The sequence below is a fragment of the Leptonychotes weddellii genome, chromosome 3, assembly GCF_054177405.1.
Source record: "Leptonychotes weddellii isolate Sample4059 chromosome 3, ASM5417740v2, whole genome shotgun sequence".
Taxonomy (NCBI): domain Eukaryota; kingdom Metazoa; phylum Chordata; class Mammalia; order Carnivora; family Phocidae; genus Leptonychotes; species Leptonychotes weddellii.
Genome location: NC_138371.1, coordinates 134,808,750 through 134,832,560, shown reverse-complemented (window position 1 = coordinate 134,832,560; position 23,811 = coordinate 134,808,750). Strand labels below are relative to the sequence as shown.

Genomic DNA, 23,811 nt, shown 5'->3' with positions numbered 1-23,811 from the left:
ATCAATATTCATGAAGAAGGCCTAATTATTTAAGTTAAGAAATTATCTTGATGACTGAGACTGTGAGGTTAGATAAATTTATATTGTTCTGTTCTTCCTTAAAATATAACAACAGCTCTTCATCTCCTTAAAAGCAAAATAAAAGAAAATAGAGTGCATTTAATCACAAAAACTGTAAGACAGAACTTCATGTTAGACTTAAGGGGAAAACACTAGATGATTAAAATAACTGTGACACGGGGCGCCTGGGTGGCTCAGTTGGTTAAGCGACTGCCGTCGGCTCAGGTCATGATCCTGGAGTCCTGGGATCGATCCCACATCGGGCTACCTGCTCAGTGGGGGGTCTGCTTCTCCCTCTGACCCTCTTCCCTCTCGTGCTCTCTCTCATTCTCTCTCTCTCAAAAAAAAAAAAAAATCTTTAAAAAAAATAAAATAAAATAACTGTGACATAAAATGAAGACATGGAGAGAAGTAGAATAGTCTTCTTTCATCACCTACAATAACAGAATGTCCGCTTATTTGAAATACCAGTATGTGGTCAGCTTAAGAAATGAGCATATAAATTATACAATCCCCACAGATCTTTCCAGACTTTTACTACCATAATTCATATTTTATTTCTCAATGTAATGCTAGAGTCACTCCTAAGCTAAAACCCACCAAGTGGAACTGCCAGGCACACTAAGCCCCAAATCCAAAACACTTGTGTAATAATTGGTTAGCTTTATTGTCTTTGCAGCCTCCATCCAATCACAGAGTAAAAGAATTACAAAGCTTATATATATGTATATATATGTATATATATAAAATTATACTTTGAGCTGCATGCCTTTTCACTTTGAAAATACTGAGTAACAGGTGGGAAAAAATATTTTCTTATATTAACCTTCCATATATTAAGGTTGCTTTATTCCTAATGTTAATACACATTAAGTACTTGGTACAATGAATTGCAAAGAGTAAGCACTTAATGAATGTTAAATTTAAGATATGTACATTTTGTTATCATCTGAACATGAATAATCATCAAGTCAGTAATACAACTCACAGTTAATAAAAATATAGGCATTATTTTGAAATAACTCAGAGGCTGAATATTTAAATATGTATGCTAAACAGAATATATACAAATTTTATGATATACCACAGTCTCTCATTTCTGGTTTTTAGCAATAATTATGAAATTTAATTTAAACTAAAATGAGGCACCAATATAAAGTAGAAATAAGCACTATACTAAAATCCTAAACTCTGAGTCATTACAAACTGTAATTAACTAATAGGACCATGGGCACTGCCACAAATTCTCTAAATCCAGCTAATTTATTCCTCTATAAAATGGAAAAAAATATCACCAAGCCTATCTCATAAAGTTGTTATCAGGCTAAAGGAAGACAATATATTCAAAGTTTACATAACTTTCAAAGTGCTAAGCACAATATAATGAATATAATTTCATTATTCTTTTAACAAGATGAAAATGACCTACCAAATCTTTAAACATCTTAAAATCAAAATCAATTTGTAAGTACTGCAAAGACAATTTTATGATTCAGATGCCATTATATCAGGATCACTAGTAAAACTGGGTCCAAAAATACATTTATATTGGACATAAAAAATTATGCAGGAGAAATTCTTAATCTATAAATACACATGCACGTGTGCACACATACAAAAGATCCCTATTTATTCAAGTAAGTTCAATGGAATATCTATTTGGCAAATCATTTTATATTATACAGAATCTTAAAAGAAATTTTTAAAAATCGGTTTTTAAATTTTTACTAATGCATAGTATTCAGTAATTTAAGACTGAGCTATCACTTAATTTACTTCTGAATAATTCAGGTATTTGAGCCCAAAACTATATGCTGGATTTTAATGTCATTTCTTAATATTCTTACTTCCCATTCTATAGAGTAAAAAATTAAGAAACCTCCTTTTCAACATAAAAATCTATACAGAAACGAATTACACAGCAGCTCTTAGGCTGCTCCTTTTAGAAGGTTGGCCCTAGGCTGGCATGTGGGTACTTTGTACTTGAACCATTTCCTAACTGAAAATGTGGTTCACTGCCTAGACTATTTGTATAAACAATGTGATTTATGGTGAACACCTGATTTTTGGGGGGGAGGAGTCTCAGAACTGTTTCCCTTAGGCAGAGAGTACCCTCATAAGCAGACCAATAAATGTCTTGGGTGCTAGTCTCTATGGACTTCCCTGGGCAGGAACACTACAGTTAGCCTTGCTTTTCAAAAGTTCACATTAGGCCACTTTATTTTTACAAAAGACCTACATGAGTTTTTGCTAACTGAAAGAAATTCAAAGATTTTCATTTTACAGGTAAAGAAGAAAAGCAAAAATAGTGTTCAGTGATTGTGTTACAGTGAGCCTTTATAGAAACAGAATGTACCCCAAACAGCGAGAGGGGCACTGCTAAGCTTCTTCCCCAGGAACTACACTCAGCATCTCAGCACCCAGCTACAATAGCTTTGAACTGTGTTGTAAGCATCTGTGCTTTCTCTTGATTTATTTTGTGCATCCTTTAGCAAGATATGCCCTAAGGTATCAGAAAAACCTGAGAGGTTACTTTTTGGGTCTGGGAATGCTCTAAAATCTTTCCATATAAATTAATGGTAATTACTTCTTCATTTTACACCATTTTGGCTTACAAAAGGTTTTGCAGGCATGCCCTACTTTTTTTTTTTTTAATTTTATTATTTTGAGAGAGAGAGAGCACACACATGAACTAGAGGGGTAGAAGGAGAAGGAGAAAGAGAATCTTAGGCAGGCTCCATGCCCAGCGCCAAAATCAAGAGTCAGATGCTCAACTGAATGAGCCACCCAGGTGCCCCAGGAATGCTCTACTTTTGGATAGCGGGGAAAACCTGTACATATATTACAGCATTTTCATTGCTAGATAAAGGAACAAGCTCAGTGTGTCCTGCACAGGAGGAGGGGGACATAAGAAAGCTCATGCATGGATTATTCTCCCAATATGTAATGAGTTATATATAATAAGAATCAATAATGCAAGTCTTTTTCAACTAGTAACTAATAGCCCCTAATCTTTCAAAAGTTGAAAAAAAATTCAACAGAAATACTACAAATGCCTGACTTTATTTAAAGGTGATAAGCTTGAAAAGTAAATTAGCTGTCTGGTCTAGAGTTCATCCTAATTAAAAGTATTTCTTTTTCCTATTGTATGGCATGATATCTTGGATTGGAGTATTCAACTATATTATTTCAGAGAAAATTATAAAGACAAATTAATTCATAAAATAATGGTTATCATGTACCTCTTACGTACATAGGACAAACACTTCATCTTGATTTATTTTAAGTTTCACAGCCAATTATAGATAGCTCATTGCTATTTACCTAAGTATATAAATAAGAAAAAGAAGAGCAGAAGATTGTCACAAAATCTCTTCCTCATCATCTTCAGAATTTTTTTTAATTAATAGAGTTTTTTCAACATTTTTTGAAAGTGGAATTCACTTATTAGGGTGCAAGTCAAAAAAAATTAAAGTGTATAGGGAATATTTCCATTTGTAGACATAGACAACATGCATAATTTCTAAAGCTTACTTTAAAAAATTTTATAGTCTTTTATTAAAAACCTGCATTCTTAGTTGAGAAACAAAAAATGATCTTGTTAGTTTTATTGAATAAAATTCAAAGAAGCTGAAAAAAATGACAGAATCAAAACATAAATTTTACCTGTTTAAGTCCATTTAACTGTATATAAATTAAAGTAATGTAAAAAGAAAAAGTTATATACAGTTATATATTTATTTATATTTTAAATGTTCTTATCAGTTGCTGCCATTTCTGCTTCACGTTATACCTGTGTTGCAGTGATATGGTGGATCTGTCATTCTCTTATGAATAAGAGAATAAGTAATTCTCTTATGAATTTTGTTGACTACCTATCATAATGTATAAATTTGATTTAATAGATTAAATTATAAATTTAATAGATTGTTATTATAAAGATAATACGAAAATACTCCCAAAGGGGTAACTGCAAGGTTGAAAAAAGAATATTCATTTCCTTACACCTAAATTTCAAACAATTTCTATAACTCTTCAATAAAATCCAAAAGCCAATCCCAATTATGGAAAAGATACGCTACAGAGATAGGTGGAAGGAGAGAGATCGGAAAGAAATATATACACAACATAACTGTAATTATGGATAGCCTTAATTTTCTTATTTTACTTTTGTTTTCTGAAGTGTTCTACAATATACATGACTTTTATCAACAGGAAAAGTTATTCTGAAACAAAAAATACGACTGTCAAAAAGCTATAACCTAGCTAGAGTTCCTATGTTAATGAAATGATTTGTTTTAATAAATATGATCAGTATTTTCTGCTATTAAATATCTACTGTAAATGTTCTAAAATTCTGTAACTGATCACTGGGGAGAAATGGGAATTCTAATTGCGTTTTTTCCCTTTTTATTGGATTCTGTATAACAGATCTTATAAGAAACATATATTTCTAAAAATTGGGCTGATAGATTACCAAATTCAACAAACATCACTGCAACTTAAAATACACAGTAAAAACAAAAGATGTCCTCCATATTACTTATCTTAAATTCCAGTTTATTCTATAAGACATTTTGAAAGCTTCTAGATATAAAATGTTTGTAAGTTAATAAACAAAACCTACATTGAGAGCAATCAGGATGATGTCATTTACATTGACTTTGTCAGGAGAACTTGTGCAAGCTTCAATGCCTTCATCTGAAAGATACCTGTTAAAATAAAATAAATGGCTTAATATTTTCTAAATTCAAAATTAACCAAATTATATTCTTAAGTCAACATGCAATTGTGTTCTGTACCATAAAAAGCTTCTACTATAAATACCAGGGAAAGAGCTCTGGATATTCCGTTTATTTACCGTATCTGATAGAACAGAATGGGCAATGCGTATTTTCCCTCTTTTGTATCCTTAAAGGGATGTTGTGTCAGTAAAATTATCCATATGCTTTCTGAGAAAAGCTATTTAAATATCAAAATATTTCTTAATGAATGTATGAGCTACTCTTACTATTATGCAAATATAATATCTGACTTAAATATTTAATACAGAAGTTCTTAGAGATTTGAGATGTGCTATAAAAATAGAACTAAAAATAGCATAGATTTAAACTTAATCCCTGACAATTTCCTCTGTCTGCTACTTTCTCATATTATCTTCTCAAGTTCCCTTTCTTGGACATAACATTCCTGAGAATGCTTTAGTAAATATTATTGACTTAAAGTGGCACAAAGATAGGCAACTTTTTAGCTAATACCTTTTACTTTTCCTGTTCTCTTCTCAGTTTTTTTACTCATTGTCTTATTGCCTTTTGATCTTTTATCCAGTCTAAACCAACCACACATCTGTTGTAGACAATAATTAATTCAAGAGTAAAAAGATTATTGAATCCAGGGAAAGAATCATTCCTACCCATTCATTCATACCCAATTCAGGCATTCTAAAATTCTTCTGATAAATTCTAGAATTCAGGTATCATCCCCCCATAAGTCCACCTGTACAAATGCCCATTAACATCTCACATCTTTTACTTTTTTTAAAGATTTTATTTTTAAGTAATCTCTACACCCAACGTGGGGCTCAAACTCATGACCCGGAGATCAAGAGTCGCACATCCTACTGACTGAGTCAGCCGGGCGCCCCCCCATCTCACATATTTTATAATCAGTATCAACTCCTTTAACCAAAGGCTGGTGCCAGCATTGCCACTGCAGACATCCTCCCACTGAGAAGATACAGGAGTGTCAGGCTGACAGAACTCATTCAAGCTCATCCCTGATGGCCAGCAATTCCACCATCAATCCCCAACATCAGACTGACTCATCCTAAGACACTTGTCAGTGTAAACTCTACCTGGAGACAGCAACCAAAGAGCATGTGCCTTTAAGAAACATAGATTGAATAATTTCTCAAAAATGAAGGAGCAAATGAAAAGAAATGTAAACTGAAGAATGCAAAAGAACAATTAGAGATTAAAGTTGATAAGCCTAAGAACAAGACCAAGGAGATAAAAGTATACATATCAAAACAAGAATGTACTAAAAAATTATATAGTATTGAGTTTAAGACCCTGGCAGTGCTAAACTACAATGATGAAAAAAGGCAAATAGTTAACTGGGTTACAGAGAAAAAACAGAAGTGTTAAGTATGTACATGAGTAGGATGAATGGAGGGGAGACAGTAATAACAGTACATAAGTGACCAGGGAATACAAATGTCTATAGTCAGCATAGATGGTTAAAACACTACTTTAATTCAAAATGGCTGTTAATTTCCTTATTATGTTGTTAAATTTCATTGGTCCTAGCCACTGACTATATATCATTAATCATCTTACAAATTCAATTTTAGAAATATTAAGTCCCTATTTGTGTGAAAAGTATTATGTGAGTCAGTAATGAGATTAGTAAAATGATGAAAATTAAACACCTGAGGAGTTCACTGCCTCACAAACAGCACAACACAATAAATATATAAACATGAAAGGCCAAAATATTTATAAATGAAACATTACAGGGGCTCAAAGTGACTAGGGGATGGGAAAGGGTGCACAAAAGGGAACAGTATGAGCAACAACATAAAAGTAAGAAGGGTAAAGCACTTCTAGAGGTAATAACCTGGAATATTCTGGCTGGAAAATGGGGAAGAAATGATAGATGAGTATAGGTTGAGATGGATTACAGAAAGCAACAGTACACAAAGATATGGGTGATATCTTAAATGCTGATTGAGTAATTACAAAAACACAACTTTCAAAATTCCTACACAATGTGGAAATAGTATGCAATGATGAATAAAATACTTTGTTTTTCTAGAAAGGCACGTCTTTAGAATTTAAAAGATCATAGGAAGAGAGATGATCTGGAATAAATCTTTAAGATAATCAAAATTTACCTCTTCAGTTCTACAGATGAGGAAAAGAAGGCCCAAAGATGTTAACAGAACTTCCCCAAAACAGAAACTTAAGTGACACAAAGTTTAAACAAGAATGCCTCCTGACTCCCAGTTCATCAGTCTTTTCATTACAACATACAATTTTTATTTATCAACTACAATTGCTATGTTAGAAATACTATCTTCTCACAAACATAAACCAGTATCTGTACAAATCAATTTCCTGATCCACTAGACAATTTTAACAACACACGCAAAAAGGGACAACTAGGTAAACTCCATCAGTGAGCTCCACAATATATTAAAGAAGAATATATCTAGGGGTGCCTGGATGGCACAGTTGATTAAGCTTCTGACTCTTGGTTTCAGCTCAGGTCTCATGGTTGTTAGATGGAGCCCCACATCTGGCTCCATGCTCAGCACAGAGTCTGCTTAAGATACTCTCCCTCTTCCTCTGCCCCTTGCCCGGAGTGCTCTCTCTCTCTCTCTCAAATAAATAAATCTTAAAACAAAACAAAACAAAACAAACAAACATGTCTAGTTTCATAGTAAAAGATCAGAGTACTAATACTAATAATTAGAGATTCAAAAATTGTAAAAACAGTAAAAATACCTATCCCTACCTAATTTAAAAGGGAAACGCTAACAAAAATTATAAAGGCAGAAGCCATAAAGAGGTGGAAATTTGACTTCATATATGTGTAAGTCAAATATCATGTGATTTCTTTCAAATAATGCCTGTAAAATGCCTCCTGAATATAACAAATTCTAAAACGTGGCTCAATCGCAATTTCCACATCTTACAAGTCTCCCTTACTCACCCTTCATATTTTGAAAAATCAAAGGATTTGAGGAACAGGAGACCCATTCACAGCTCTCCCCAGTGACACCTTGGTAATCCTTCTATAAATACTGTACCATTTTCACTGAAGGACTGAATCTAAATTAGCCAGAACTTGGGACTTACAAGTTCATCTTGTTTTTGTAAACATTTAAAACTCCAACACTATCAATGAATAAAACAAATAAAAAGTAATAAATAATAAAGGTCAAATTCCCCAACTGGCTTCAAGATGCATCACAGTCATGCAGTAACTGAAAGAACAAAACACAAAATTCAGCAGCCTTAATGAGGGAAATTTTGGGAAAGGAATTGAAAAATTGGACCAAGCATGCCAGATCTGATCCCTGTACACATCTGCATGACGGACCTGGAGGGAAGAGAATTATAATCAGTTCCCACGTACCATCTCTGAGCATGTAAAACCCAAAGGCATATACTTATGAAAGAAGAAGTTAAAGAAGAAACAAACCCCAGAGAGCTCATGTTGACCAGAACAGCAAAAGCACACATTTTTCCATTCTAGTGGAGATTTTGGAACAGTAATGTTATAAAATCACTCATTACTATTCTGTACTAAAAATACATTGAAATACATTTTATTGACAAGCAAGGCACTAAAGGGCTAAATTTCTTCATGATACAGAACAGATGAACATTTCTCACTAATTTTAACTTCAACTAATGCCATTTTAAATCACAGTTTAATAAGTGCTCAAATTAAAAAAGAGATTTTAGAAACTGCTTCCTTTTTTCGTAAATAGAAGATATTAAAATTTCATCTTACTCAGAGCCACTTAATTTGTAATCCTGAGCAACTCTTTTCACTTTAGAAGTAAAAGCTCCAAAATTAATTATTATCCACCAATTTGGGGAGTGGGATTTCCTATTACAAATAATGAAAAATATTCAATGAGAAGGGTCACAGCTTAAGTGTTACTACCAGAACCATCTTCATTTCATGTTCAAAAGTCACCTGGGCATATTAAAAAAAACATGCCCAAACTATAGTTCAAGAATCTCAATTGATAGAAAACAATGATAAAACAAATATTATTTTAATCTCATTTATTTGATTGAGATAGTGGATCATCATTAACACCTCTTACTACCAGTAAGGGTCAAAGACAGGCAATTTCCCTTTCATTCATTCCTCTGAAAGCAGGTAAAATCCTGAGTCTAACTTATTTGCTGGCTATGATGGACACATAACGAGGAGGACAAAGACAAACTGAAGACTACATGACCCATCTAAAGGGAACAGCCTTAACTCACCTCCAGCTGACTGTCTGTAGGAGGGCAGGTAAAGCAGTTAGTGTCAGATCTTCTCATTTTTAGCTTTTAAGTTTTTGCAAAGCAATATATAAGCCAAACAAAACATAGTTCAGCCTGCATGTGAAACACATACTTTGTGCTTATTAATCATATTATTTTATTAAAATTATCTGCTTATTTGTTCCTGCATACTTCAAAGTTACCTGTCTTTCACATGCAAGTTTGTACCAAAGTGTCTCTCAAATGATACAATATTCATAGCTGACGTCCTGTTCAAGCAAAAGAGTAAAAGAACTGTTTTTTGGGTCACTTTGTATGACTTTTGGAAAACAATGAACACAATTATGTAGTTAACAAATGTTCTTACCAGAGTTGTCTACATCAGACTAAAAAGTGTCAAATCACTTAGTTTGGCATAAATATTTTACAAACTGGACATATATGGAATTAATCCTTACTTCAGATTTCTAGACGACATTTTTTTTTTTTTTTTAGGGAAGAGGAATGTTCTAATTAATTACCAGAAACACTAAAAAGCAAACACTAGTTTTCTTCCCTCCACCCACCTGATCCATTCAAGCAGTTTGAACTAAGGCCTGAATTCCTAAAGTAATCAAAGACAATCTACTACTGCACATATAAATTAGGTTGATGACACAAGAAAATTCTTTAAAATGCCAAGGAGAAAACTATGTATGAAAACATTCTTCCCAAATGAATTGGAACAAAATCAAAAAATAATGGACGTATCTGGACAATGACTGGTATACAGTAGTTTAACTGTCTCTGAATAAAACCCAAATCAAATGGCCTCCTATGGTTTTTGTGGTCTTTGATCTATACGGGATTATTTGCTACCACATTGAGATTATTGGTCCAAATATGTAATCTAAATATCAAAATGGGAATTTTAACAAATTAATTCCTGCTTAGACACAAGAAAATAAAGATAACTAACTTCCAGCTACCCAAGCTCAATACGGGGAAAGAAGAGAATAAAACATGAGATAATTTAAAAATCAATTAATATTCAAACGTATCTTTGGTCCTGTCAAATACGGAAGTTGACAACCTACTGCAAATTCTCAAAACATTAGAATATATATATATACATATATATATATATTTTTTTTTTTTTTAAGTAAACTCTACACCCAACATGGTGTTTGAACTCACATCCCCAAGATCAAAAGTCACATGCTCTACCAACTGAGCGAGCCAGATGCCCCATCAACACATTAAAAAATATTTTACAGGGGCGCCTGGGTGGCTCAGTTGGTTAAGCGACTGCCTTTGGCTCAGGTCATGATCCTGGAGTCTTGGGATCGAGTCCCGCATCGGGCTCCCTGCTCAGCAGGGAGTCTGCTTCTCCCTCTGACCCTCCTCCCTCTCATGCTCTGTCTCTCATTCTCTCTCTCTCAAATAAATTAAAAAAAAAAATTTTACAAAATTGCCTGAATAAAGATCTATTCTCTCTGCCTATCCTGTTTCTATCCCCATTGCGTAAGTGGAATGTACACGCTTGCCAAAAAATTCAATTTTTGCTATTATTCTTATACCCCAGAGACACTGAAATAATAACTTGCTAATTCCCTCCTCTGGGCAGGAGAAAATGACTTATAAATTCCTATTTATGAATATAATTTGGGAAAATATAATGCAGGCATACCTTGTTTTATTGTACTTCATTGTACTGTGCTTTGCAGATGATATTGTACTTCTTACAAAGTGAAGATTTGTGGCAACCCTGTGTCGAGCAAGTCTATTGGTGTCATTTTTCCAACAGCATTTGCACACTTCATATCTGTTGTCACACTTTGGTAATTCTCACAATATTTCAAACTTTTTCATCATTCTCATATTTGTTATGGTGATCTGTGATTAATGATCTTTGATGTTACTAGTGTAATTGTTTTGGGGTGCCATGAACCACACCCATGTAAGAAGGGGAACTTAATCGATAAATGTCTATGTTCTGATGGCTCCACCAACTACTGCTCTCTCCCTATTCTCCCTATAGGGCCTTCCTATTCTCTGAGACACAGTATTGAAATTAAGCCAATTAATAACCTCACGTTGGCCTCTCAGTGTTCAAGCGAAAGGAAGAGTCACCCTTCTCTCACTTTAAATCAAAGCTAAACATGGTTAAGCTTAGTGGGGAAGGCATGTAAAAAGCTGAGACAGGCTGAAAGCTAGGCCGCTACACCAGTTAGCTAAGTTGTAAATGTAAAGAAACAGTTGTTAAAGGAAATTAAAAGTGCAATTCCAGTGAACACACAAATGATAAGAAAGCAACACAGCCTTATTGCTGATATGGAGAAAGTTTTAATGTTTGGATAGAAGATCAAACCAGTCACAACATTCCCTTAAGCCAAAGTCTAATCCAGAGCAAGGCCCAAACTCTCTTCAATTCTATGAAGACTGGGAGAGGTGAGGAAGCTGCATAACTAGTATGAAGCTAGCAGAGGTTGGTTCATGAGGTTTAAGGAAAAAAGCCATCTCCATAACATAAAAGTGCAAGGGGAAGCAACAAGTACTAATGTAGAAGATGCAGCAAGTTATCCAGAAGATCTAGCTAAAATCATTAATGAAGGTGGTACACCAAGCAATAGATTTTCAATGTAGATGAAACACCCTCTATTGGAAGAAGATGCCATCTAGGACTTCCATAGCTAGAGAGAGGTCCATGCTTGGCTTCAAAGGTTCAAGGGACAGGCTGACTCTCTTTTTAGGGGCTAATGCAGCTGGTGATTTAAGCTGAAAATCCTAGGGCCCTTAAGAATTACACTAAATCTACTCTGCCTGTGCTCTATAAATAAAAGAACAAAGCCTGGATGACAGCACATCCATTTACAACATGGTTTACTGAATATTTTCAGCCCAATGTTGAAACTCACTGTTCAGTTAAAAAAGATTCCTTTCAAATTACTACTCATTGACAAGGCACCTGGTCACCTAAGATCTCTGATGGAGATGTACAACAAGATTAATGTTTTCATGCCTGCTAACACAACATCCATTCTGTAGTCAAGGAATAATTTAGACTTTCAAGTTTGTTATTTAAGAAATAAATGTGAAAAAAAAAAGAAAAAGAAATACAATTTGGAAAGCTATAGCTGCTATAGATAGTGATTCCTCTGATGGATCTGGGCAAAGTAAATTGAAGACCTTCTGGAAAGGATTCGCCATTCTAGATGCCATTAAGAACATTCCTGATTCATGGAACAGGTCAAAATACCAACATTCACAGGAGTATGGAAGAGATTGATTCCAACCCTCTTGGATGACTTTGAGGGGTTCAAGAATTCAGTGGAAGAAGTAACTGCAGATGTGGTAGAAACAGCAAGAAAAACAGAATTAAAAAGTGGAGCCTGAAGATGGAACAGAATTGCTGCAACCTCATGATAAAACTTGAACAGATGAAGGGTTGATTCTTATGGATGAGCAAAGAAAGTGGTTTCTTGAGATGGGATCTGTTCCTGGTAAAGATACTGTGAAGATTATTGAAACAAAGGATTTAGAATATTACATAAACTTAGTTGACAAAGCAGCAACAGGTTTGAGAGGATTGACTCCAATTTTTTTTTATTTTAAGATTTTATTTATTTATTTGACACAGAGAGAGAGAGAGAGCACAAGCAGGGGGAGTGGCAGGCAGGCAGGGGGAGAGGGAGAAGCAGGCTCTCTGCTGACAAGAAGCCCGATGCGGGGCTCGATCCCAGGGCCCTAGGATCATGACCTGAGCCGAAGGCAGACGCTTAACTGACTGAGCCACCCAGGTGCCCCTTGGCTCCAATTTTGAAAGAAGTTCTGCTATGGGTAAAATGCTATCTAACAGCAACACATGCCACAGAGAAATTGTTTGTGATAGGAAGTCAACTAATGAGGCAAACTGCATTGTTGTCTCATTTTTAAAAAATTACCACATTCACCCCAATCTTCAGCAACCACACCTTGATCAGTCAACAGCCATCAACATCTAGGCAAGACCCTCCACCACCAAAAAGGACACAATCCACTAAAGGTCAGAAGACAGCATTTTTTAGCAATAAAGTATTTTAAATTATGTATATTTTTTAGACACAATGCTATTGTACACCTAATAGATTATAGTGAAGACAACTTTTATATGCACCGGGAAACCAAAAAATTAATTTGACTTGCTTTATTGCAATATTTGTTTTACTGATGGTGATATGAAACTAAACCCACAATATCTCTGAAGTATGCCTGTATTTAACCATACTGAATAACAAGATTATTAAGTTAACAAAGCTAATAAAAATTGGCATAAAATTTGCTTCAGATCACTTGGTACAGATGAAATCAATATATTCATTATAGTTTATAGATACATTAAGGGTAAAAAAAATTACTGATGAGAATACAAATCGATATTTGTATTACAGCCCACAGTAAGCTGAATGAACCCATGGGATTCTCTGTCTAAATCCCTATTAAGCACAGTAATTAGCAGGACCAAAACACTACTAAAGATAAATCAGAAGAGGACATACTATGACACACAAAAGATAAAAATGAAAAAAGAGGTCTTTTACTGCATTTCCATTAACAACCAAGTATCTCTTCTATCACCTACCATTTTTTTTTCTTTCTTTAGGTAAAGTGGCTATCTCCTATGCCAAAATAAATACCACTGAATTCTTGGAATCTTTATTCCAACAATCATAATAAGGACCTGAATCAACACTAGCTTAAAATGTAATCTTCTCTATGGCTTATGTATGAATGTATCAGATGAATAAAGTTATGTATTACTTAAAGTACCTCTAAGTACAATCACTTACTGTTGATCTTAATCAATATAGTAAACATTTTTTTTTAATTTTTTTTATTTTTTTATTTTTTTTTAAAGATTTATTTATTTATTTGAGAGAGCGAGAATGAGAGAGAGAGTACATGAGAGGGAGGAGGGTTAGAGGGAGAAGCAGGTTCCTTGCTGAGCAGGGAGCCCGATGCGGGACTCGATCCCGGGACTCCAGGATCATGACCTGAGCCGAAGGCAGTCGCTTAACCAACTGAGCCACCCAGGCGCCCTAGTAAACTTTTTTTAATATAAAATTTATTTTATCCAGAAATAAACTATTTTTAAAAGTACATGAATTTTTCAGTTTTTAGTTTTATGATTTCTTTACATACACAAATGTACACTATTTCCATTTAGTTAACTTATGACATTAAATTTCTTCCACATATACATACTTACACACTCATACCTCAGAAAATCTCTTTTAATTTTTCTACACTAATTTTTCAAATTGTTATATTATCAAAAGAGAAATACCAAAAGCAAAGATATCAAAGATACTTAACATTTTAAATGCAAAGTTTTCATAAAATTAACTGGCACAAAAACTGAAAGGATGAATACGCAAAAACCAAAAAAAGAAAATTTACTTAGTACTACAGAAGCATTTTTTCCCCCTAAACAAAGAACTTCTAGATATGTGAAGCATTATGAAAAGCCCTGATATACACCGTGCTCAATAACCTACTGCTCAAACATTTCAGGGGCCAGACAAAAATTTTTTGACCCAACATTGAACACTAAAAGACTGAAATTAGAAACAATTATAAGGAAAATCCTTTGAAAAGTCATAACACTTGAAAGTGTTTAAAATCTGAAAAACTACTTCCTTTAAAATACTGAAGACTTATTAACAAATTCTGAAGGCTGTACTACTTGAAAACACCACTAGGTGACAACCTTGCTTCACAAAGTAAAATATCACATGAAAGGTAAGCCTCCAAAGATGTACTAAACTAGCTTTAAAATAAAGGATTTGACATTTACCGGCTTTTAAGGGGTAGAAGAGATATCAAAGAAAATAAAATACACTATTATAATTTTAAAATTTGTGTTTGCTACAAAGATCATATTTCCTCATAAGAAAAAAAATTCAATGTCAAAAGATAATTTTCTCTTGTATTGTCTCCTACATGCATCCTTTGGAAATAGAGACGTATAAAAAGTACACACAAATCATTAGAGAGTAAGGCTTTTTTGCTGTGGAGTAGACACAAAGAGTATTTTCAACATTAATTCAATAGTTCCTTTTCTCTGACATCAAAATAAATAAGCATGACAATTTTAATAACCATAAGATAGGTGAAAATAAATTACAAACTTCTATTTTTTTATAACCCATTTTCAGATATTAAAATATACATACATATATAAATACATACATACATACATAAACTAACCTATGATGATATTAACCCTGGAATGCTTATTTGGTATAAAAAAGTTTTTAAAAACAGCTGAGCAAGTAAAATTTTGTAAATAATTTCTGTGAAATCCCATAATAGATATATTACAAGGAATAGTGGCAATGGGAACCTATGTTATTATTCATTTTTGCTAACCAAGCCTTCACATAAATTTAAAAGTATAAAATGAAGCCCGTAGATTTTTATTTCATTGGAGGTTATAATTTACATTCCTCCTCTAATTCAACATTTTCATACTTTAATTCAGAAGCAGAGCTGAGGTTATGTTTTAGCAACTCATATTTTAAAAAGTAAGAGTATTTGATATTTCTGTCATCTTTTCCTCAGCACAAAGGTGACAGCTATAAAACCATACATCAGGTGGAAAGCTTCACTTTAGGCCTGATGTCCTGTGCACTGACTACCACAATAGAGCATCAGTACCTGCAGAGTCCATGCCAAGGGCCCCCCAGGATTAACCACTGGAGACTGCATACTCAGTTAGGTTTGTATAAGGAATGTTATTTAAAAATATAAGATGTCATAGCAAAAATTAGAAGGCATTTTGATGAAAAGCTTGGAGAGATTGTCATGTGATCTGTACTGTTTAGTAAGGCAGAACTCGATGCTCATCTCACCCTCACCCTTGAACACATGTGGAATCCTAGGCAATTTAATCTTTCTGCACCTCTGTTCCTTTTTCTAAGGAAAAAAAAAAATGGAGATCATACTGAAAATATTGATCTACAGAGTTATTCTCAAGAACAAACGAGACAGCATGAAAAACCTAGCATATGCTTGGTATAAAGTAGATGCTAAATAAACTCATTTTCTTCCTTCTTAAACACTGTACCCTTGGTGTTTGTTCTGGAAAATATTTTCAAAACATGATACTCAAAGATGTCTTCTGGGTTCTTAGAAGAAAGAAAAAGAATAAGAATTGCCAAACAACAAAGGGAATTTCCTCAAAGGCTACAACTAAGGTGTGTGTGTCAGAGGTGTGTGTGCGTGTGTGTGTGTGTGTGTGTGTGTATGTTTCTTTATAGGAAACCTGAACTACATATTTCTAACATATTACTGACAAGGGGTTCATTGAGAATAGAAGATAGTGTCAGCAAGATGGAAGGAATTTCATCATTTAATTTGTGGATATCTTCCAATTTTACATACAGATACATATATACAGTTTTAACAATAAGAAAATAAGTTATTCAATGAGACTGTACAACTATTTCTGCCCAAAACAGAATTTCCAATGCAAAATACATTGCCATCATTTTTGCCCAATCTGCCATTTACATCAAAATTTAAAACAATGTCAAGAAATAGCTGGTGAATAATAATCTTAAAATTCTTTAGCACAGAATTACAGTTGTAATTACTAATTTTAAAATTAGACATTTTATAATTTACTTATAATTTATTTAAACTAATGCCATTTATTTAAAACTTTAAAAATGAAAATTTACTTCAATTATCATAAGCAATTACAGCAAATACCTACTTCTTTGTAGTATACATAATCATGTATTTTACCATCTGATAGTATGACAATCCTTCATAAATTAAAATGAAATGAAAGAGGCATAAAATAAAAAGAGCAGTCACTTAAATATGCTATCAAATTAAGTAAATATTAAACAAATAAATGACTTATTTGCCAAAACAGTGAAACAGTCCCCATATATATATATATATATATATGCCCCATTTATATATATCTTAGTCCATAAGATACATATTAGTCAGTAAATATGGATTCTAACTTTCATTTCTTTAAAATGCATCTTATATACAAAATGTTTTGTGTTGATAAAATTTTTGAAATTGAAATGCTGCAAATAAATTAAAAGGTTTTAATTTTTAGCTTAGAAGACATCATTTAAATATATCCCCATATCTCTTCATAGTGGGCTGAATGGTGATGCCCAAATGTCCTAATCTCTGGAACCTGTTACTTTATTTGGAAAAATGGTCCTAATAGATATACTTAAGTTAAGCATCTTGAGATGATTATCCAAGTAGGCCCTAAATTCAGTAACAAGAATCCTTATAGGAGAGAAGTGGCGTGGCAGGAGTGGGCAGGGTTCTGAGACAGAAACACAAAGGGAAGAAATAGAGAAGAGAAAGCCATGAGAAGATGGAGGCAGATATGGAGTGATGAGGTCTCAAACCAAGGATCACCAACAACCCCCAGAAGCAGAAGAGAGTCAACTGATTTGGCCTCCAGAACTAAAAGCACCTATTTCTGTTGTTTTCAGCCACCCAGTTTGTGGTAATTTGTTATAGCAGCCAAAGCAAACTAATATACCTATTATGAATTTAAATTATTATTTGAGAAGTACTGATTCAATTCAATAATTTTTTGAAAAATTATCCTTTAGATTAGAATCTACATAGAAGTACATTTTCTATTCAAATCAAATGCCTTGATTCATTAACTATTCCTGAATAAATTCCTTCTGTGAACTTGATTGTTTTTTTAAATCTATAAATAACAAAATACAAACTATAGAGAAGGACAATAAAAAGCTCAAAGTGGCCCTTCCCCAATTCTCCTTCTAAAAAGTAAACAGTATTAACAATCATAGACCTTCTATATCCTTGTAATACACACACACATAAATTGGAGTGGGATTTAGAAGAAAATATTTGTTTGCTTATAAAAACAGAATCATTTTACATAAAAGTTTTTGCAGTAAATCTTTTCATTTAAGAATATATCACAGCCAATTTTCATTTCAAGCACATGGATTTCCCCATCTCATCCTTTTCAACAGATGCAAAATATTCCCTTCCACATAGGGGCTATACCAAAATTTTTTTAACTATTCAGGTTGTTTCTAAATTTATATTAACAATACTTCCTTGAGTATATTTGTAGACACACAATAGAGGACAAATATTAATGTTTTTATAAGAGATATTTCTAAAAGTGGTGCTGCTATGTAATATTATATGTGTTAGAACAGAGAAAAGGAACTTCAAACTTAGAAAATATGAAATATTTTGTGCTTTTGGAAATACTTAAATGTTTTAATAAAAATGACTGTTTATAAATAACTTCTAATTTTAAGAAATCTTACTTGATGAACAAATATCCCAAAGAGTTTTACTTAATTGTAAAAGCACTCTCAGTGACTGAATAAGAATTTAGGTAAATGACAAGATCCCTCCCTACCCTCTCTCAGAGTCTTGTGTGTTCAAGTTTACATACTTGACTCCTGGGATTCCCATACTTATTAGGGGGTGTGTGTGTGTATGTGTATGTGTGTCGTTAACACCATTTAAAAGACAGGAATCAATATGTTCTTTAAAGTGCCACTTCTGGGTATGATGGAGTAAGACCCTACTGGATATATGATGACACCCTCTGTCCCCTGCAGAAAATACCTCCAAATCTGGAAAAAATACAAAAATCAACTCCAGCTACTGCAAAGTGAGCAGAAAATACTGATGGGGAACACATGCTCATTTGAATGTGGAAGACCAGGAGCCACAAGTTACTTATGGTCTCTGGTGCTTTAAATCTAGGACAGAGTGCAGTCCAAATGGCAGACCAGCCGCAGATGTGCACAAGGACATACTGACAATCTTTATGCTCTGGGGAACAGAAAAAGGAAGTAAAGAAACCAGGAGCACCAAAGAATGGAGGGGAATCCAGTAAGGGAAAGACCTAAAGAGGGGATCTACAGACTCTGTCTACCCACCTCTCTGATGAACTCAGAATGACCCACGTGCAGAACACTTACAGCAATCCAGCTAAAGACAAAAGATTTGAACAGAGAATGGAACTGCTGCACAAATTAAGACTCTGCAGTTCATGCCAGCGAGAAAAGGTGCCATCTACAACTTAGGAAACAATATCATCAGTCAAAAGCGACAGAACAAAAATCTCCACCACTTAACAATGCATAATACCAAGAATACAATCCAAAATTACCCAACAAAGACCCGAAAAATGAAACACATTCTCTAGAAAAAAGAAAACCAATCAAATTTGATCCAAGATGAACCAGATGTTAGAACTAAAAGACAAGAATATTAAAATAAATGTTGTAACTATTCTCAATTAAGAAAAATGCCTTCAATACATTAAATCTCAGCAGAGAGATGCTGTTTCAGCCGAGAGACAGAAACAATTAAAAAAATCAAGTGAAAGTTCTAGAATGGAAAACTATTTCTGAACTAAAATGAAGTTAACAGCAGGATGAACCCAGTGGAAAGAGTAAGTGAATTATAAGACAGATGTTGCAACAATTCTGTATTTTACATAAAGTAGTACATTATTAACAATAAATGCATTATGAAAAGTTAAGGATATTATATAATACAATCCTTAGGAAAACCACCATAAATAAATTATTTTGCATAAAATAATGCAAAAGAGAAATGATAGCATATGTCTACACAAAAATGTATACATAGAATGTTCAAAGCATCATTATTTATAATTGCAATAACTATAAGTAACCCAAAAGTCCATCAACTGGTGAATGGACTTTCTTAAAATTGTAATATATTTATACCACAATAAAAAGAAACAAAATAAAAATACACACAGTAGTGTAAGTGAATCTCAAAAGCATGATCCCAAGTGAAAGAAGGCGACATACAAAAGACTACACACAGTGTGTGATTCCATTTAGATAAAATTTTAGAAAAAGCAAAACTATCTGACAGAAAGTGGATCAGAGTTTGCCTGGGGTTGGGGTGAGGAAGGACATCAAATACAAAGGAGCTAGAAGGTAAGAAATCCATTTACACAACTAAATATGTTACCAAATCCATCAAACTGTACTTTTAAAATTGGTGAATTTAATTGTATGTAAAAAATACCTTAGTAAACATAAAAAAGGAGAGAAATTGAAGAGAGGAATCAGAATTTCAGAGAAGTTTGCTAATTTACTAATGATACATAGAAAGTGGCAACAATGGACAAAACAAAAGCCTTTGAATCCTTAGTCCAGAGCTGCCTTACAGCTTTTTTTTATTGAAAATGATGATGAATACATTCAAAATATAAAACTTAATCAATAAGATATGAGCCTAAAATTAAATACAATTAGAAAGAAGTCAATGATCTATGTTAAATTAATAAAGTAACCACACTAAAATAAAAAACTAATCCAGTAAACATTAAATTAAACATTTAAATTAAACATTAAAAACTCTAAACAAATCTTGAACTCTAGTAGGTTTCTTTTTCCACAGTGGTGTAGACGTAGCAACTCTGAAAGTACTTGGAGCAAATGAGTAAATATACTGATGATGTTAGGGATCAGGGTTCTCACTGTTGGAGAAAGGAGATACAAATATAGATGGTAGAAGGCTAGAAATAAACATCTGGTGTTGGACTAGAAATAGTAGTTTCAGGATAAACTCATGATTTTATATTTATATATCAACTTATTCATTCTCATGTGTGTGGACTGTCCAGAAACAGCACTGCCTCGTGTAACAGTTGTATCTTCATTAATCTCATCTTGAAAGAAGCCTTGATATGACTTTCAATTTTAAAAGTGCAATAACACATTTTTAAAATAATATCTGGCATATAAAACTCAACTGTTAGAGATTACTAAACTCTGAACATTTCTAAGCATAAGGCCATCACCATTTTCCAATAAAAACATTTTCCCACATTAAAGATGTACATGTCAACAAAGATGATATTTAATCAAAAAATACAAATAAATACAGGCATTTCTATGAAACATATGTTAATAATAATCCTAAAATGAATAAAAGTCAGACTGGCAAGAGGTCAGGTTATTTGGGGGAGTATTATTTTAAAAACATGCCTATACAAAAACTGTATGTGACAAAACAGTATTTTGTGAATCTATTTTTTTAACTTCCATAATTTAGTAAATATGAAACCCATATTTTGGCAGTACATTCATCCTGCAGGTAATGTTAAATAAAGACTCAGACCTTGTTATTTTATCTGTCAAAAAATCTGAAACTTCGCTGCCAATGGATATAGACACAAATACAGTTTCTAGTGTGTGTAACAGCACTCATATATCAATTAGGTTACAAGAATTTGGCCTTTTATAGGACCAAAAGCATTAACAGAGATTTTTTTTTTTTTTAAGTTTCCTTAAAGCTAATTCAGTCTCATGAATTATTTTTTCCTTCCCTCAGCAAAATTTTTATTTGGAACTTATTTGGCACTACAAGTAATACAAAGTTAAAAGTTCAGACCCATCTTCAAGAAGTCTACGGTCCAGTGAACTGGCAGACATGAAAGCGAAAAGCTATATGAAAAGAAACAAAAATATTCTAATGTACCCTGTATGAATAAGATGCATTGGGCAGTTAAGTCTGCATGGAAAGATCAGGGCAGGTTCTGAGGAAGAAGAGGTATCATGGGCTGAGATTAGAAACAACACAACCAACTGTCACTCATTTCTTGAATGATAAATGTTGCATGAGTGCAAAAAGCTCAGGGTTGTGAAATAGGCAAATTGTGTAGTCAAAGTATTTTCTATAGCCAAACTGTAGCATCAGTAATACATTCCACAACTGCAATGTTAAACTGGTAGATAGCATCATGAAGTTTTTTTTGTTTTTTTTTTAAGATTTTATTTATTTATTTGAGAGAGAGACTGAGAGAGAGAGAGCATGAGGGGGGGGGTCGGGAGGGTCAGAGGGAGACGCAGACTCCCTGCTGAGCAGGGATCCCGATGCGGGACTCAATCCAGGGACTCCAGGATCATGACCTGAGCCGAAGGCAGTCGCTTAACCAACTGAGCCACCCAGGCGCCCAGCATCATGAAGTTTTTGATAAGTGAAAAAGGTATTGTTTGTTAATTCTATACCTTTCTCAATTAGCACTTTTCTTATTTTACAAATATGAAATTTCTTACATCATCTGCCTTAATAAAAGATTTCATTTAGGCATGTTAATTATTCTACAAAATCCAGTAGGTCACCATTTGCCAAAACAACCAATCTCAAGATCAGTCTGGCTATTTACCATATTGCCCTTTAAGCAAGTCACAAGACAAGCTAAAATAACATATTAAATGCTCTGAAGAGTCCTGTAATCAACAACCTGTTTTCTATTTTTTTTTTTAAGATTTTATTTATTTATTTGACAGAGAGAGAGACAGCGAGAGGGGGAACACAAGCAGGGAAAGCGGGAGAGGGAGAAGCAGGCTTCCTGCAAAGCAGGGAGCCTGATGTGGGGCTCGATCCCAGCACCCTGGGATCATGACCTAAGCCGAAGGCAGACGCTTAACCGATTGAGCCACCCAGGCGCCCCTCTTTTCTATTTTTTATTTTATTTTATTTATTTGACAGAGAGAGAGAGCGAGGGAGAGAGCACAAGAAGGGGGAGCGGCAGGCAGAGAGAGAGGGAGAAGCAGGCTCCCCACTGAGCAGGGATCCCGACCCAGGGTTTGATCCCAGAATCCCAGGATCATGACCTGAGCTGAAAGCAGATGCTTAACTGACTGAGCCACCCAGGTGCCCCATTTCTATTTTTTTCCTTAATACAGAGTTAATTAGACAAGGGAACCTAACTGTCATTTAACATCCTCAGAACATATTTTATATTAACATATTAGTATGAGGATTTAACACTATTTGTAAGTAACCCTAAAAGTCTCAACATAATAATGTGTAATTTTGCTAAATCACAAATTTGAAGCCCATCTCCTGACTGGCTGCTTAATAGGAATGAGTCACAGAAGAATTCTGCCAACTACCAGATATCCACATCTCAGGGCAGCTCTTCAGTACTCTACAGTAGTATTCACAAGGAATCAGGCCATATCTTTCACCAGTATGAGGTAAACTGTAATCCTTGTACACATGAAGAATATACTGTGAGCACCATGGCTATTTCCTTACATTGTAAAATGAAAATATTAAGTAACATGGTATATAAATTAGGCCTCATGCATAATTAAATTCAGGATGCCTTTCATTAATATATGACAACAGCAGCTAACACTGTTTACTATGTGCTAGACATTGTTCTAAGGGGTTTGTTTATATTAACTTATTTAATCCTCACAACAACTCTATGAGGTATGTACTGGTATTACACACTTTATAGATGAGGAACCTCAAATATGAAGAGCTTAATTAAACTTGCTCATGGACACACAGTTTACAAAAGACAGAGCTAGCATGCTAACCCCAGGAGTCTGGTCCCAGTCTATGCCCTGAGTAACCCACACTTAAACCCAGAGTAAAAAAATGCTCAAAGTCCACAATCTGGCTTCAGCACTAACAGTGTGACCTGTGCTGTGCCTCAGGTTAGTCATACATAAAATAAGAGAACTGGAAGAGATAATCTTTAATGTTCCATCTGGGTCTGAGTCATTAAAGACTTCTAAAGTCATAATAGGCCTTTTCCAGCTTCCAACAACTATAGGTCCACCTTTCCAGGCTTGCTGATCCTTTTCCTTTGTTTCTTCAACCATTTCCCTGAAAGCACTTCATCATGCTACCATCAAACTTGAATTTTAACAGTGAGGATAACATTGTG

At 33.9% G+C, this 23,811-nt stretch overlaps 1 protein-coding gene across 4 annotated transcripts in view; it reads right to left on the bottom strand.

Moving 5' to 3' along the window:
• Positions 1–23,811, bottom strand: part of TDRD3 (tudor domain containing 3) — a 157,513-nt gene that overhangs the window by 98,329 nt on the left and 35,373 nt on the right. For all 4 annotated transcript variants that reach the window (XM_081815006.1, XM_081815008.1, XM_081815007.1 and 1 more), the window contains exon 2: positions 4,688–4,772. In XM_081815006.1, coding sequence (XP_081671132.1) covers positions 4,688–4,772 — 85 coding nt within the window. The remainder of the gene's footprint in view (positions 1–4,687; positions 4,773–23,811) is intronic.